Below are 18,735 nucleotides of genomic sequence, written 5' to 3'. Positions count from 1 at the left end.
ATAGTATCTTTCTTCTTGGGCTCTTTCTATGGAATCGTCGTATACAACATCTTGAGGACCGCCTTTTTGGCGCTCTTCTAATTCCTTGTTCTTAAGGACCTTTCTTCACATGAGGCCTTATTTGCCTCCTCTGTCCTTAAGACAGCGGCCTTTCGTGTCTTCATCTCCCTATTTTTGTATGCACTTTCTTAGTCTAGACATGCCTCCCTTCACGTTGAATCCGTGTTGGTCTAGCAAATCAAATGAGTATATCCCAGTTATTGATGTAAATTATGAAAATACTTACCATGATTTTCTTATTTACGAGATAACTGGATATACTCATTTGAACCCTCCCACCGACCCCTCGCCTTGCGTGGCAACATGTCTTGCGTTCAGGCTCATGAGAGGAAATGGACGCCTATTTGCGTGATGATCTTGGGATAGTGCGTGCATAGGGAGATGCTGCGCGCGCGCAGGAAAAATTGTGTACTTTTATTCGGCGTGCAAGTTAATCGTAATGAACTAGCAAATCAAATGAGTATATCCAGTTATCTCGTAAATAAGAAAATCATGGTAAGTATTTTCATAATTTTTGTTATTTCCTTCATTTTCCCCTTCATTTTTTCTTTCTTTCTTCTCAATTCATCCCTTTTCTTTCTCCTTCATATTTTCGTTCACCTTCCCTTCCAATTCTGTACTTTTTCACAAGTCTAACACTGTGTAGCCTTCTTTCTTTATCTTTTTTTTTGTCGATTGTCCCGTATTCCATTTTGTGAAATCTGGTCACCCTGGCCAGGACTCGGCTTCAACTTCAAACCAAATAAACAATGAGTCGTCAGGCTAAAATAGGCGACTTTTGTCGTCGTGATCGGCGGCCAGAACAACTTGAACAAGAGTCAAGAAAAAGAAATGCCAAGGGCAGCGCCAGTAAATCAAGTTCAGCCAGGACTGAAAAGAATAATTAAGAGCAAAAGAATTTTTGAAAAAAAATCAGGCAAGCAGCTTTTTCTATCAGGCAAGCAAATTTTTTTATCATTGCCCGACAGGGCAAGTGATGAATTTTTTTTTGTAGAGGCCTGTGAATTGTGTTTTTTGTGAGTAATTATGGTATAGTTTTCAAAGTCAGCACTGCTGCTATATTGAATTGCGTGATGCAGGTGAGACTGCCAGAGCGCTCCACTTGTTTTTTTTATTGTCCAAGTCGTCCCCTCACCTTAGTGTATTCACTCTTCTTCATCCTCGTTATTTTCTCCTCTCTTTTCCCTTTTAAATGAACTTTGGCCATGTTGGGGGTATTATTTCAACTGTGATCGAGTTCATAAAATGTAGACATTAGGGTAATGGTGTATCACTTAAGTTCCTGTGTGAGTTTCAGGACACATGACCAAGGTGAATAAAGGTCATTTACCGTCAATGAACATGATTTTTTATTTCCATATGAATAGTGTTTTTTGTGATTCATTATTGGCACTGCTGCTATATTGAATTGCGTTATGCAGGCGAGACTGCCAGAGGGATTCCATTTGTTATTTTTATTTCTGTGATATAGATCTGGCACAACATTACCTTGGGAAGGCCAACATCACAGCGATCAGACGTGTCAGGAAGTCGGATAACAACAGAATAGCAAGGTATGCTGAAACCATCAATGAATATTTTTGGACCAATTCTTTCTAGATAATAATTTGAGAGAATTACAACTTTTCATATGAAAACCAAGACAAATAATCTCAGTAAGGTTTCAGATGGTTTAACATGCATATAATTGTCCTTGTGAAGGAATACACCTAGTTCAATTCATAAAGATTTTTATTGAAACATACCCTCAGATTTATATTCTAATTCAGGAAGGTTGCATTCAATGAACTGTGAGAAAAATTGATATTCAGGCTCACACGTCCCATATTCGATTTGGTTACATTAGTAAAGAGGAAAAATTTGAACAGGGAACGTTAATTAGTTGGGTGTGGTTCTCGATGCAACTCAGTTTTTCACCAATCTGATGAATTTCTTTACAGGCAAAAATAACATGACTTTATTATTGATGTTTTTAAAGGCTTAAGTTCACTCAAACAAATAATTGATCTGAATAAGTAGAGAAAAATCAAACTATCATAATGCAGAAATTTTTCTTCAAAGAGGGTGTAAAGTTAAAGAAAGTTATGACATGAAATAATGCAATATAAAATATCTGTTGATGTAACTTATTTACTATACTTCAGATTTTCCCTAGTAATGTAGGACATGGTTTTATATCTTCATATAAATATCTTGTATTGCTGTACTCAAGTGATTGAATCAACAGCATTCTTATCAGATCTGTATAATAAAGAGAAGTATTCCATATTTTATTTAAAACCATGCAAAGAAAAGGTGAATGTATGAGATAATCAGCTTTCACATTTGCGTATCACCATGGAGCTTTTACAGAAGGAGATCTGGCTCTCTCGAACGCTTTGCCCCATGCGCGGCACCGCTAATCCCCTCACAGCAGGGTGGTCCATCACTGCACTTTCACACTTACAGGCGCAGACCGCTCGTAAATCAGCCCTAAATCAGATAGGGAAAGTTGATCGAATGCAATTTAAAACGCTGATATTCTAACCCAATGGGTAATATTAATAGAAAGAAAATTTACAGATCATAATCAACGAAATATCATAAAAGTTAGGACTTGATCTATCTCTTCAAATGCGTCAATTCTAATATATTTCCTAAACAGTCCGGAGCTGAGGCCTGTACTGTGTGAATGAGCTGAGCGCGCGCGTTCGAAGCTCCGGCATCACACTCACCTTCAACTTACACAAATAGGAGTACGTGGGGCACTGGAGGATACTTGACGATGCAACAGTCGCCGTAGAAATGCCCCGTAGATTCGTCGTTATATTTTCAAGGCGAACACGACTGAACATATAATCTTCCCATTGAAATCAAGTTTAAAGTATGCTTTTTCCCCACATTGTAATTTCTAAGACAGGAGCGTACAGGAAAAGGTTTAAATAAAGCAAGAAAGACAGACATACATAAATGACTAATATCCAACTTTCTCTGTACGTACTGTGGCTGGGTTGAATCAGATTGTATCATATTTGGTATGCAAAGGGGATCATCTCAGAAGTTCAACCATACATAAAAGACGTATATCAGGAATCCGTACAAAGAGAAATTTCGATTTTGAAAAAAAAAACAGAGCTCGAAGGGAAGTTATGTGGAAGAATGTCGTTTACGGCGGTGCCTCAAAGGGACCTTTAAAAAAATCACTGACCTCAGATTTTACGAGCGGGCTTATTGCGTTACGTAAGCGGGCTCTTACTTTCGCCTGGCGGCTTGCTGATTGATGTTAGATATCGTTTCTAGGAAGCGATAAAGGATTAACAGAGGAATTGGAAGAAGGATCTCCTGTTTTATAGCTCCATGGTATCACTAATGTTTCGCGTATGATATATGAAAATATTCGTGTATGATATTTGAAAATAAATATATTTTTCAAATGCTCTTTTTTATTCTAAATTCGATTTTGATAACATCTTCATTGTTAAGCCTGTCATGTTTATTATTCTGTTTATTCATATCAAAGTTTGGTTGCACATGATATTAAAATGAAACATTGTCATTATTTGGGAGAAATTTTGTCATTGTTTAGATTCATTTGAGCAATATCACTTTGATTTAAAACATTTGTGTTTAGAGCTTGTGGGGCAACAGTTGTAAATCGAACAGATGAACTCAGAGAAGAGGACTTGGGTCTTGGATGTGGACTCTTTGAAATACAGAAGATTGGAGATGAGTAAGTTTGCATTTGGTTGCTTATTAGGATGATAACATTATGGTGATGACTGTAATGATGGTGGTGGTGGTGATGATGATGATTCTAATGGTGGTGATGGTAATGATGATGATGATAACGATGAAGACAATGATTATAATTTCCATAGTTGCACTTGGTTTGTTAATTGAAATTCAGTATCATGTGAAAATTCAATTCATAGATAAGGAGATGTAGTTTTTAAACTGGTAATTTTTCAGTCGTTGGTAACACTGATGCACATTTCTTTATTTTACTGGTCCATTATTCTCCACCTAACCTGTTACGACTTGGGGCCTAATGAGGACCTACAGACCCAACCTGTTACGACTTAGGGCCTAAGAAGGACCGTAGTACAGACCCAACCTGTTACCAGTTGGGGCCTAATGAGGATGATATATGTGGTGATTTATGACCATACAATTCATATATGTTTTTATACTCACAGGTATTTCACCTTCATCACAGAATGTAAGAACCCCAAGGCCTGTACTATTTTATTAAGGGGTGCTAGCAAGGATGTTTTAAATGAAGTAGAACGTAATCTTATGGATGCTATGAACGCTGCTCGTAATGTCATGCAGGAGCCTTGTCTTGTACCTGGAGGAGGTGCTGTGGAGATGGCTCTGTCACATGTAAGTAACAGCTACCTGATAAACCATTTTAAACATATTTAACTTGGGAGTCATTGGAAAAGGCTTTTTTTTTCGCAGAAGAGAGGAAATCCATTGTTCACTCATTTTGCGTTGATCTTTATTTCTACATAAAGTAATTCTAAGTGACATGATTCATTGCCCATCGTTTCAATTTAACTGTAACTAGAAATAAATTGAACCACAAGCCATGTAGATAACCAATTTACATAAAACTTCCCTTACCAAGCAAGCCTGAAGGGTGAGAAGGAAATGGAACGCTATTTGTAGTAAGAGACCAAGTCTGTTCAGAAATGACCTTACAAGGCTGTTCAAGTGATAATCCCTGAGGCACTCCCTAAACCTTTCTCTCCTGCCAGGCCCTAAATGAGAAGGCTAAAGCTATCAAAGGTGTTCAGCAGTGGCCATACAAGGCTGTTGCATCAGCTCTAGAGGTTGTCCCTCGGACTCTCATTCAGAACTGTGGAGGCAACACAATCCGCACTCTCACTGCTCTTAGGGTAAGACTTTCTACCTACAAACATTCTTGATAAGATTTATGCTGCAAAATTATAGTGATATAATTGTTTTCTTACTAATTTCTTGCATGAATATTTTGGCATGAACAGTTTTTGTCTCGCCTGCATAATAGAGCGAGACTATAGGCGCCGCTTTTCTGACTGCGGCGGCGACGTCGTCAACATCATATCTTAACTTAAGGTTAAGTTTTTTAAATGACATCATAACTTAGAAAGTATGTGGACCTAGTTCACGAAACTTAAACATAAGAGTTATCAGGTATTACTGAACATACTGTGCAAGTTTCAGGTCACATGACCAAGGTCAAATGTCATTTAGCGTCAATGAACTTTGGTCATATTGGGGGTATTTGTTGAATTACCATCGTAACTTTGAAAATTTATGGATCTAGTTCATAAAACTTAGACATAAGAGTAATCAAGTATCACTGAACATCCTGTGCAAGTTTCAGGTTACATGACCAAGGTCGAAGGTCATTTAAGGTCAATGAACTTTTGCCATGTAGTGGGTAATTGTTAGATTGCCATCATAACTTTGAAACTTTATGGATATGATTAATGAAATATGGACAAAGGTGTAATCCAGTATTATTATGCATCTTGCATAAGTCGTCGATCACTTGATCAAGGTCATATGTCATTTAGGGTCAATGAACGTAATAGTATATTAAATGAATGGTGTTTTTTGTGAATTATTATATTAGAGTCATTTTCAAAGTCAGCACTGCTGCTATATTGAATCGCGTATTGCAGGCGAGACTGCCAGAGGCGCTCCACTTGTTAAAGGATCATAGGTCAATTTCAAGTCATTGCCATCACATCTTTGTGTTATTTGGGAACTTTAACTTAAAAGAGATAAAATTTAATTGATTCTAAGTGGTTGTACTTTGTTTGCGATGGACTTTCAGTTGCGCTTAACTGTATAATATCTCTTTTCGTGTATGTTACATGGGCACTCGCAGATAAGAATTGCTCGATGTTTGTTGAAGAGGTCTTGTGCAAGATGGTATCAAAACTAAGCCTGAGTCATATCGATTATTTTGAAAACCAGTGTTCGACAGCTTTAATTCGATCGAACTTCGATGCATCAAATTTTGAAGGCGGGGAATATCGAGTCATTTTATTTTGCTCCGGCCGCGCCGTCGCGTCGATGCGCTATGCACGCACTGCATGCACTGACGGTATACGCTGGCCGGGTGAGTGCACAAGCAGATGACAGCAAAGTTCGTTTGTATTTTCCATGATCACAAAACACAAAAAAAGCTGAGGACCAATGCAGAATTCTTCCCAAAATATCTTCAATAATGATATTTGCAGATGACAACATATAAGTTTAAAATGAAACAATATTAAAGACATGAATCACGCAGAGTCGATCCGAATGATTTTCGGTCAACTAGCATTCGCAGTCCAGACTCGCACACACCAGCCCCGTACACTCACTCTCCCAAAACGACAGGTTTGCTTGCCAGCGCCAGCCAGCGGAGAGCGCTGTAACTTGCCAGAGATTGTGTAGTTGGCGGGGTAGTTGGATCCAAATTGATGGGAATAAATACGTAATTTTCTCTGGATGGTCATTTGAATTGGTATTCAATGCTGATATAACGATTGTGAGGAAAGATTGTGGAATATGAGTTATGGCGATGTTCGAAAATTAATCCCGATATGATATTGATAATCCATTTTTTTTTTAGACATGAGCATGAGATCGAAATAAATGTGTCTCGGATCGAGCTCTAAATTCAAATATATTATTGGATGTTACATAATTAAGATTTAATAAGATTTTATGGCCATACTAAAATTATTGACGATGTCAGCAAAGTATGTCATGTTCATATGGAAGTATTAATAGTATTATACTGGCATTATTTTAATTTTTATTCCATCTCTGGCCTGGACGTCTCCGGAGCTAGCTAGCTCCGAGAAAAAGAAGCACAATGCGCATGCGCGTTCATTGACGTAGACATATTTTCCATTCATGAAATCAGAGCCCAAAGTTGGGCACAAACTAGCTTCAAATTGATGGAAAAAAAAAATCAAACGCAAATTTCTCTGTTTTGTCATGTAAAATGTTATTATATGGTGATATTACGATCTTGAAAAGAGTTTCTGCATGTTGACAATGTTTGAGAATCAATCCTGACGTGATAATTTTTTTTAGACAAGTGCACTCACGCAAGTCGATCGTCATGTGATGTCCGTTGTTGAAAATTGAAACCAAATACAAATGTACCACATCAAACTCTAAATTCATATTAATGATTATCATATGCAAATTATTGATAAATATTACGATTAAATAATGTTCTATGGTCATGATATTAATATTGTCCATGATAGCAAGGTTTATCTTACGTTGATCGCGTCAATTTTCTGGCTATTTTCTGGTTTGATTAAAGCATAGTACTGCGCATGCGCGATCGATGACTTCCATTCATGAATTCATCGTGCATAAATTATCTCGGCACGAGCAGACGAGTAAGACTCGAACTATGATCGAAATAACTTCAAATTAATGGTGAATAGGCATAATTACGCAATCGGTTTCATTTCGGGGGAATACAAATCAAGTAGGTAGTAGTCAAGTTGGACATTACTGTTTTTATTTTGATGATTGATTGTGTGAACCAAACGAATCGGCCGGCCGACGTTTTTTTTTTTTTCTTCGATGCACCGATTTTGCAAAATCTGCACCGGCGCTCGATGACATCGATCGAACACCGATTTTAAAATCGATTCGACTCAGGCTTAATCAAAACAGCAAGTTTTGTACAGAACCGTAAAGGCCACCACACTCCTTACACAATCTGATTTTGGAACAAATCACAGTTTACTCATTTTCTGAAAATGAATTAACAGTATCATTTTATTAAAGGTTCTAATTAACTGAAAGAATGCTAATATAACAATGTTGTATGATTGCTATCAGATTCCGATGGTATGTTCAATACACTCTCTTACTGCTCATGCAAATTATACAGACCAATATATGCGTTTTTTATCCATAGTTAAAAAATTGAAAATGATGAATATGAAATATTGATTCATTTTGAATGATTTGTGGTTGACTAGGCTAAGCAAGCTGACCCAGCTAATTTTAGTTGGGGTATTGATGGTGAGAAGGGTATCTTAGCTGATATGAACCAATTAGGAATCTGGGATCCATACGCAGTCAAGGCACAGACATATAAAACAGCCATTGAGGTAAGCTCTCTTTCAGTATTTTCATTTTCGCATAGTTGATTCTCCTTTTTTTTTCTCTCTCTTTCTCTCTACCTACCTATAGGGCAAAATGCATTTGTTTTCTTTGTCAGTGCATTATGAAGATAATTTTTAGCTCAACCAGCATATAATTTTTGAAATTTTGTTGCAAAATTAATTTATAAAAGTTTATTGGAAAAATATATAATATATTTAATTTCCTTTATTTTTGGAAAAAAATACATCTTCACCTTCATTAGTTGACCAATCAAAGCTTTATTATGAATCATTATTGGAATAAGACTCTACGGTTATGCTAAAAATAAAACAACTGAAATGTGCTTAAAGCCCCAGTCACATATAGACCCCGGATCTGATCTGGGGTGGTCCGGGGAGAGATCCGTGTTGGCGCCCTGGGCATCCTTGGAGGTCCATGGTGGTCCTTGAACGTCCGGGAGGCCAACACGGCAGTTTTTGGCTGTCAAAAATATCCGGTGTCATCCGTGGACTGCTGGGTAGACAAGCAATCCGGGATGGTCCGTGTAGCTGACGTGTTGGTCCGTGTTGCTGACGTGTAGTTGCTGTGTAGGTCCGTTTAGCCGCCTGGAGTATCCTTAGCAGTCTGTGTTCTTTTTTTCCCATCAATGCTATACAACGCTGTTTACTTTATGAACTTTTCAGTAGTTAAACAGTTGAGATAAAGATATGCTTAATTTATTTAAGCTTAAAATATTCAAAATTGAATTTGTGGTTTAAGATTTCAAGTACTTAACAACTACTGTACAAACAGTAAACTGCATGTGTTGCATAAAAAAATAAAACAGCGTTTTTACTGGTTAAGGAAGTTTGGATTTTTAATATTTTTTTAAAATTCACTCAGAAAAACAATTACGATGTTGCAGCAAGGATGAGAAAAAGACTGAAATAAATAAAACAAAAATCAGCTCATTTTTATGCGCAGATTTTCATATGCCGTGCTAGTCAATATAGCTGACGTGTTGGTCCGTGTTGCTGACGTGTTGGTCCGTGTAGCTGTCGTGTTGATCCGTGTCGCTGACGTGTAGGTCCGTGTTGCTGACGTGTTGGTCTGTGTTGACGATGTGCTCTGTCGGCATGGTCCTTGTAGATCCTTGTGAAGATGCCGTGTGTGCTGTCATCAACGCTTGTCGACGCTAAATCCGGGCAAAACGATCCCGGACCTCCCCGGATCATGCCGGCATTGCCGTGTTGATCCGTGAGGATCCGTGTCTATATGTGACTGGGGCTTAAAAAGAAAAGTAAGAACAGGAATTTAATACATAGTGTTTTTTGTTTGTGGGAGTGGTGTTACATAAAACCTTGGTCAGTTAAGGATAAAAAAGATGGTCAGGATTTGTCCTAGTCTGGTACTTGAGTCTTTGCCTGTTGATTTCTTTGTAACAAATCTTGGTATCTTGAAGATAAAACTTTGATAAGAGCTCAATTTCCAGAGATCTTTGCTTGATTCTCATATAAAAAAAAACTTTAAAATTTGATACAAGTTTGAAACCATGCAATCTTTCTATGATATTCAGACTGCCATGCTGTTACTTCGCATCGATGACATTGTCTCAGGGTCAAAGAAGGCTGGTGAGAGGGAAGGTGCTGGAACGGTCGCTCCAACCACTGAATAACCCTCCTTCTAAATCTCTAGTCCCATGTAGTTAATAAGGTTGAGCTGATATGAGGTAGATATTGTGAAATATGATTGTACAAATCAAGTGGATGATCAATGTCACCAAGGAAACTGACTGACCGATGGTATGTTGTTGACAAATAAACCAATAATACAGAAAACTTCCATCAGTTGGGGATGATTCATTAAATAAATTTTAAGCCTCAACTAAGCTAAAGATTATTTTGGGCGAGCTTTCGTCCACTCCTGTGGACTTTCTAGAGCCAATTGATCAGTCACAAAGTTTGCTGCCTGTGGTGGTCTGTACCTCCTTGTTTCTTGATCACAGGACCGAAGATTGGAGACAATGTATATCCAGAGTCTCTATTCAGTACTGGATTAATACTGGATTAATCCTTTTTATCCAGTGATTCGTCCATGACAAAAGCTTGCCCCTAATAATCATTACGACAAGTCCACCCCAACAAAAAGTTGATGTGAATAAAAAGAGAAAAACCCAACAAGCATAACACTGAAAATTTCATCAAAATCGGATGTAAAATAAGAAAGTTATGACATTTGAAAGTTTTGCTTAATTTCACAAACCAGTTATATGCACATCCTGGTGGGTATGCAAATGAGGAGACTGATGACGTCATCCACTCACTATTTCTTTTGTATTTTATTATACGAAATAGGAAATATTCTATTTTTCTCCTCATTGTCAAGTGAAAAAAACGATCAATTCATCCCTGAACATGTGGAATGAGCATTGAATAATACTATATGATTCAGTCAAGTTGGTCCTTATTGTCAAATCTATGAAAAATGAAATATTGTATAATTCAAACAGTAAAAATCAAAAGGAATAGTGAGTGAGGGACATCATCGACTGTCTCATTTGAGTTGTGCATCCATATCACTGTTTTGTGAAAAATAAGCAAAACTTTAAAATGTCATAACTTTCTTATTTTACATCCAATTTTGATGAAATTTTCAGCATTTTGCTAGTTTTCATTTTTCTCTATTTATTCAAATCAACATTTTTCTGGGGTGGACTTCACCTTTAAGGTTGGTTGAAGCTTAAAAATGATTTTAAAGACCAATAGTTTTGCTTGGGTTGACTGTGACATTAGCTTGAGGTTATGGGGCTTGTGTCTGTTTCAATGTATCCCTAAGTTATTGGGCACATGTCAAACTGGTTGAGGATAAAAAAAATGGCACTTGATGCAATCAAGGTATTAAATGAAACTATTTATGAACGAACGTTTTTATTTTAACATTAAACATAGTAAATGACCCTATCTTCATGTGGAGTCATGATGACTTGTTCCTATCTGATGTAAACTTAAAGAAATAATTGTTTGAAGTAATTGTACATTCAATTGGACATTCTTTGGTGTTATCATTACCAAAAATAAATACTATTAACTAATCAATTGGTTGTATGTAAGTGAATGACAAGATAAAGACCAATAAATACCCTCAAGTTGCATGGATATTGATGTCATACATTGCTGTACATTGTAGTAATTATCTTTAATATGTCGCAGAAAGTTTACTAAAGGGTGGGTGTTTCATAAAACTAATGTTAAATTTGACTTTATGAACAACTAGAACATGTTCCTAGGTACTGAGTCAGCTACATAGGGATATACTATGTAGCACAAAAATGGGTTACCAGTCATGTGTAAAAGTCATTATGAACAGCTTTATGCAACACTCACATGATCTTGTATAGCTTAAAGGGTGTAGACTTGCTAATTGATAGCAAAGAAAGTAAAATGGATAGAGTGAATATGATGGAATTGAGGCTATTCCAAAAATAATCATCTTGCACGTCTAACCCTTTGTTGCTTCACTTTATGAAGTGATTGAGCCATGATAATTGGGATGAGTTCACTTTTTTCATATGAGCTACAAACAGAAAGAAATCATTTTATGACGGTCTCACATACATGATTCTGCATGTACATATTTAATTGTATTGTCCAGAATGTAATTAAGCAGTTCTTCCTCTATTACTGTCCCCTCATTTGGATTAAACAGTACTTTGTTTTTAAAGCTGTGATGGTCATTCCACTAGCAGCAGTGAGTGAGCTATACTCTAACCGGAGACAATGCAACTATCTTTTCAATAGTGTAGATTGAAACTAATTATGAAATCCATACTGATGTAAAATGTATATTGTTTTCTAATTATTAATATTAAGCAATGCTTGAAGTGGTATGATTTGATATGTTTAATACTTTAATTATTCTCTATGCATAGAAGATCACAGCACACATGCAGTGCACTGTATGTAAAGCAAAATATGTGTCACAAACTATCGTCTTTTTTTATTGCAAATATAACCAATCATAATTGAAATATAAAATAATTCCTAATTATTTCACAAGGATCATTCATGTTTGAGCATGTAAAGGTTTATTTCTTGTTGTTTCAGTGTGTTACATAGTGTTGTAATTCACAATTTATTTATGCGGTGGGTGTTTCAGAAAACTGTTTTTATTGAAAGTTATACACGATTTTACTTTCAAGAGAGATATGAAGTGTCAATGTGTGAGCCCAATATTTCCTTCTTGTACCATACTATGTCAGTGATACCAATCCTTCTGGGGTTAGTAATGTGTGTTAAACATCAGGGGCCCGTTTCTCAACACCGTCTCATAAGTCTAACTTCTTGACTAAATCGGAGATAGTGGGCTACTTGTCCGCTAACCGTTTCACGAAGCCCTCTTTACCAAGATAGGGTACAACAACCTCACTAAATACTTATGACACCTTCGAACCTGTCATAACTTCTTTCTTAATGACGTAGTAGAATCACGTGGGTAGACTATGACATGCAAAAGTGCCTAGAAATTATAGAATTATAATCTTACGTAATCAATCATAGAGGTTGAAATTACATCACAAAACAAGTGGGATAATGCATTCAATGATCATTGTAATACAAAGAAACTGTTGGTAAAATGCAGCAAAACCATTCATTTTAAAATAGTAAAATAATTTAATCGATAAAGATTCTACCACGTCAGGCCATCCATAACTGGACTCGTATTTGTCGTTTTCAGACCCCTATTAACATTTGGATAAATTCTATCTCTAATTTATGCATAGAATTTGTCAAATCATAAATTTCGGTATCAAATATTATTTTATTCATTTTTTGTTAAACTATATTTCAATGATGTATGAAATCGTAAAAGACCGTATAATTATCATTTTACAAAGAAAACCGTTATGGTTTACTTTCGTAAACTATTAAAATTGGATATCCCAGGGGTACCCATCTCAACGTCCACATGTGATTTTTTAGTCATGAAATAAATTATTCATAATTCCATTTTCTCAGCAATTGAATGCTCCAGTATTCGTGGTATAAGTATGTATGATGCATAATTTACCTGTGCTATTATGTTGAAAAGATGTATTTCCCAATTCATCACAATATTTGCACTTTTGTCATAATTTTTCTTTTTGAAAATTATGTTATTTTGTGACTAAGGCTACATCTCGTCTGCTCTTTTGACCAATAGTATCGTTATCAAGGTATTCTAGTTAAGAAGCCTTTCGTGAAACGGGTTTAGTAAGATTGGAACTAACTCCGTGGTTGATGGATAAAGATATGACTAACTTGTTCAGGTGTTGAGAAACGGGCCCCAGTATGTTATGACTCCTGCTGAAGGGGACTGAGACCAATGTTACTTCCAATACTCCACACACACATAAAGCTGTGTCTAACTTTATGAACAGCCATATGAAGCCTGCTTGTTAAATGTACCATCAGCTATGGATGAGTTGGGTTAATCGGATCAAGGGACGCATAGGCCTGATTTCACAGAGTTGGTTTTTTAATCAGTGGTTTGAAACAATAATTTAGACGAGATTTCAAGCATTGATCAAGTGTCCAATAAAGTCCAATGTGTTTTTATTGCAGTGTAATAAGTTAATACTATCATGTAGAACTCTTTATAATGTATTATTTTTCTACATTTGATTTATCTCGCTTCATTGCGTTATGAGTTTTTAATCCTTGATTATTTTCTTCTGTGAACCTATATGTCTACAAGCTTTGCTTTTTAATAGGTTCCTCATATTTCACGATATTGTATTTCTTTGTAAAACACTACAACTATGTATTTTTTGTCATCTTTTCATAATTATGTTCAAGATAATAAAAACAATAAATCAAATCAAAAAATCAAATACTTGTTACTATGGTGATCGCTTTAATGAGCCTATTGTTTATGTTCATCAATTTACTTAAAACAGTTTGCTCATTGATGTTGTAACCTTAGTAATAAGCATGAATCCTGTGACAAAAGCATGCTTTCATTGTAAAAATAAAAATTACACAAACTATAGTTTCAAACCACTTTTGTGAATTCAGGGCTCAAGGTTTGCCATATTTGAGCTGGAAATATTGAATAAAATTTGATTAAGAAAAAATTGGACTTTCTCGTGACACTATGAGAGAATTGCACACTCTTTCAATCGATTGTAGTCAATTTTAGGTCCAAATTAATTCTTAAGATTTCATTCAAAATTTACTATGTAATTCAAGTTTATTGCGGACCTGCTTAAGGCTAAGGCCTGGTCCCACTGGGCAACGGAAAATGGAAAATTATTGGCAAACAATGAAATTACATTGGACGGATGCTCGATGGATATAGAGCGTATGAAACACATGCAATGAGTACACAACAGGTGCTTAGCGTTTTCCAATGGATGGCAAGTGGGACCAAGCCTGAAGTTGTGCATAGTCCATTGTACTTTGAGAATGGGATATTAAATAACCTAATCTCTGCATTGAACATTTTGTAATGACATGGATGAAAATACATTCAAAGAGCTTGTGGCTTTTATTTCTATTGAAGTCATGAATAGCAATGTGTCTATTATTTAAGTTAAATTTGTTGTCGGTATAAATAAATAAATTGTGATGTGTGCAGAAAAAACAATTTGTGTGCTGTCTCATTTTGTATACTATTTGAATATAGGTTCCTCAATATTGACGAAACTGATAGACAAGGAACTAAATGAAAGAGGGGAGAGATGTACTTACTGTAAAAGAGAAAAAGAATATTTCACATTCAATCATATTCCAGAGATCTTTCTAGTACATGTCATAATATCTGGAATAAAATATTGTTAGTAAAAAATGCAAATTGTATCATGTGGAGGGGTTTCCAGAAAAAAAAATTTGTAAGATATGGAGAGGTGGGGGAGAAAGAGGCTACAATCTGGGTGAAAATTCTCAATGTTTTCAGCAGTAAATAATCGGTATGGTCTAACACACATAGAACTTCGTATACATCAAAAGAATACAATTACACTGAATCTTATCTCATTTATCTCGATATTTGGTATGATCATTCAAAATCATTCAATGGGGGACGAATAAGAGGAAATTGAGTTAGTAACGAATGGTAGCAAAGCGTTTAACAATGACGAGTTAACACTGGTGAACTTTGACTTTGGAGCGTTTCAGGATGACGTTAATAAGCCGGCCCGTCCTTTGTGAATGGTCCGAGGCCGCCTCCTTTATGATTCATGGATGTATTAAGCACTTCGTATTTGGCTGAGTTTGGTTATGTACTATACGCTCCCGTTTTATTTATCTGTTTCTTCATAATTGCGTTCATATTCAACTGTCCAAGTATGGATCTTCTTTACTCGAAAAAAATGTCATGTTGGTTAAAATACAAACATACTGTATGTAATAGACTAAAATTACAAGTAAAACGAATGAAAATTCATAATGCTGCCGTCACATTTCCCCTACGGTGTTCGCAAGGTGAATCGAAAACGGCCGTTTTTCTTTACGAACAACATACAGGAAGCAGGTACAAAAATAATTAAAAACGACCGTTTTCGATTCGCCGGACGGCCATCGTAGGCGAAATGTGACTGCCCCATTGCCGACAATTCGTCATATTATATGACGCCATATTATCACTCGCCTTTGGTTAAAGCATTTCTGAGAGGGGCCCATTTCCATTTTAGTTTTTTTTTTTTTTTATCTTGACTGTAACGTACCAATAAATAATTTTCTCCGATTATCAAATGCATTCTGCTGCCGGTTTAACACGCCTTTCAACCCTGTATTTATCAAGTTCTCCGTGTACAGTCATTGTTCAGTTTTGTTTTAATCACGTTGACATGTGATGTGACATATATATTGAAATTAACCTGATAAATCCGATTGGCAACGGCGTAACATTGTTTTTTTAACATTTAGATTATTATTGCAGGCAGTTACTCAGATATGGTAATGAATAAAATACTATTCGACAATTTACAAGTCATATTGACTGAAAGTATTGAATTGGTAATAGCATATTTACGTTTTTCATTAAATAAAACATTGGCGGATCCAGGGGCCGAATGGACCCCCGCCCCATATTAGCGATGGGCCCAAAAAAAAAAGGGGGGGGGGGAATGGAGCTTGAAATATCCAGTTTTGAAGTCAGCTTGGACATCGAGATTCCATTATTTTGTTTGATTTACAAATTTATCTTTAAAAAGTGCTCTGTAAAATGTTTCGTTGTATCATTGTCTGAATATCGAAAATTTTTAGCTCGAGCTGCTGACTCGCATTATTTGAATTGTGAAGTACCTATTCTGTATTCCACAAGCAAAATAAAGTTCCTATCCCTTCTCAGGTACGATTGTCAAAACTTATCAGCTCGCGCGATGAGTGAGATATGTATATTTCTATATGAATTTAAAGGGATAGTCCGGTCTGAAAATATTTATATCTAAATAAATAGAGTAAAATTCACAGAACAAAATGCTGAAAATTTCATCAAAATCGGATAACAAAGTTTTTTAATTTGAAAGTTTATCAATATTTTGTGAAAATGGTTATATGCACATCGTCATGAATATTCATTAGGTGGGCTGATGATATCACATCCTCACTTTCCTTTTTCTTATGTAATTACATGAAATCATAAATGTTTCATTTCTTCATACATGTGTAAATGATGTGTCTCCATTATGATGAAATAAGTTGCGGCAGTAAATAACTAATGCAATAATCAGTTGCCAATCGTTTTACTTCTTGGTAGAAAATTTTTGAATAAACCTAATTTCATATAATAAAATACAAAAGAACAAGTGGGGATATGACATCATCAGCCCACCTAATGAATATTCATAAAGACATGCCTAGAACTGTTTCACCGGAATAATGCAAATCTTTAAAATTCAATAACTTTGTTATTTGTTATCCGATTTTAATCAAATTTTCAGCATTTTGCTTTGTGAATTTTACTCTATTCATTGAGATATAAATATCTCCAGCCTGGACCATCCCTTAAAACAAACTGAATAAAATCTCCTTTTCATTACAGTTTATCAAAGAATTTCCACTCGCTCTTTGAGCTCGCATTACTCGTTAAAAATTATTAACCCATTCATCCTATTCATAATTACAGAGACCTTAACATGTCTAGTTTTTTATGCCTGAATATCAACGAATTTCGCGCTGCCAAAAGGCCTAGATTTTTAGATGAGATAATATCCTCTTTTTCATGAATTCCGTATCCTGAAATTGCCCTTTTTCAGAACGGAATATCAACAATTACGAAACAGAAAGCAGTTTGTTAATTATAATGGTTAAAATTCCGAATACAGGTCGATTTCATGCGGGATTCCACAAGGATCAGTTTTGGGTCCAACTTTGTTCTTGTATATAAACGATCTGGCAAACTCATCAAATTATTTCAATTTCCGTCTTTTTGCGGATGACTCAAATTTATTTCATACTTTCAATTGTGATGAACAACATATTGATTTATCAGAAATTAGTCTCAATTTAAACAATATAATAGCATGGTGCAATGCCAACAAATGACAATCAATGTTACGAAAACTAAATATATGTTGTTTAAAAATAGGCGAAAAAATATTTTAATATCAGGACAATTGTCACTGAAAGGAACTTTATTAGAGTGTGTGGAATCAACATTATTTCTTGGTATATGTATCGACAAAAACCTTACATGGAAGAAACAGATTGACATTGTATGCAATGTGCTAAGCAAAAAAATTGAATACTTTATATACTGAGAAATTATGTAACAAAGAGAATCTTAGTTATGTTATACAACTCATTTATTTTACCACATAACGTATGGTCTGGAAGTTTGGGGTGGGACGTGCAAAACAACCCTGAACCCTATATTATTACTTCAAAAAAGAATAGCTAGAATAATGACGTTCAACCATCATACTTATCACTCTGCTCCTTTATTTCATGATCTAAATATTCTCGATATTTTCAAACAATACAATATTTGATAGGATTATTTATGCACGATTTAATTAATAATCGGTTGCCGCATAGTTTTATTGATTATTTTTCATTTATAGACCATCCTTACAATACAAGAAATAGAGAAAAGCGAAATGTTAATCTTGACAAAAATAATACCAATTTGGGAAAACAATCAATTTCATTTTCTGGTCCTACTTTATGGAATCATCTGCCAAGTAATATTAGAAACACCCCCAGTCGCAAGACATTTAGCAAATCGTTAAAATTAATGCTACTGGAAGATTATAATTAATTTGGTATGGTAAAATACTGCCTGAAAACAAATAATTCTATATAAAGATTTTGTGAGTAATTAAGATATTTTTTTCTTGTAAATAGTGTAAATATGTTCACTAAAAATGATTGAAATTTTCTGCAACAGTAATAAGTAGAATTAGTACTGAATTTGATGTACAATATTGAGATTTAGTTAAAATTATTGTTTAAACTATGATGATGACATTATTTGGGGCTAACCTCGATTAGCATCTTGCTATTATGTTAGCTCCAATTACCAAATGTTTTGTTTATATGTGATGTACTATTCCTTGTAATTGTACCTGACAGTGATATTTAGTAATAAATAAATTCAAATTCAAATTTTCAGCTC

The 18,735-nt window shown here is 35.3% G+C and overlaps 1 protein-coding gene across 1 annotated transcript; it reads left to right on the top strand.

Annotated features, from left to right (window-relative positions):
- The first annotated feature begins 809 nt into the window (after positions 1-809).
- LOC129262029 (T-complex protein 1 subunit gamma-like) lies at positions 810-14,763 on the top strand. The gene is made up of 7 exons (XM_054900064.2): positions 810-909; positions 1,532-1,613; positions 3,671-3,769; positions 4,236-4,422; positions 4,800-4,940; positions 8,034-8,165; positions 9,716-14,763. The coding sequence occupies exons 1-7, from the start codon at positions 810-812 to the stop codon at positions 9,812-9,814; spliced, it is 840 nt and encodes a 279-aa protein (XP_054756039.2). The 3' UTR covers positions 9,815-14,763.
- The last annotated feature ends 3,972 nt before the right edge of the window (positions 14,764-18,735 follow it).

This window comes from Lytechinus pictus, chromosome 5 (assembly GCF_037042905.1).
Source record: "Lytechinus pictus isolate F3 Inbred chromosome 5, Lp3.0, whole genome shotgun sequence".
Taxonomy (NCBI): Eukaryota; Metazoa; Echinodermata; class Echinoidea; order Temnopleuroida; family Toxopneustidae; genus Lytechinus; species Lytechinus pictus.
This window is presented reverse-complemented; position numbering and strand designations above follow the sequence as displayed.

Bases quoted from the DNA above. Each gene is read 5' to 3' on its own strand.
- LOC129262029 (XM_054900064.2), top strand. From the start codon at position 810: ATGAGTCGTCAGGCTAAAATAGGCGACTTTTGTCGTCGTGATCGGCGG. The intron at 1,614-3,670 runs GTATGCTGAAAC...ATTTGTGTTTAG, and splicing joins GATAACAACAGAATAGCAAG to AGCTTGTGGGGCAACAGTTG. The intron at 3,770-4,235 runs GTAAGTTTGCAT...TTATACTCACAG, and splicing joins ATACAGAAGATTGGAGATGA to GTATTTCACCTTCATCACAG.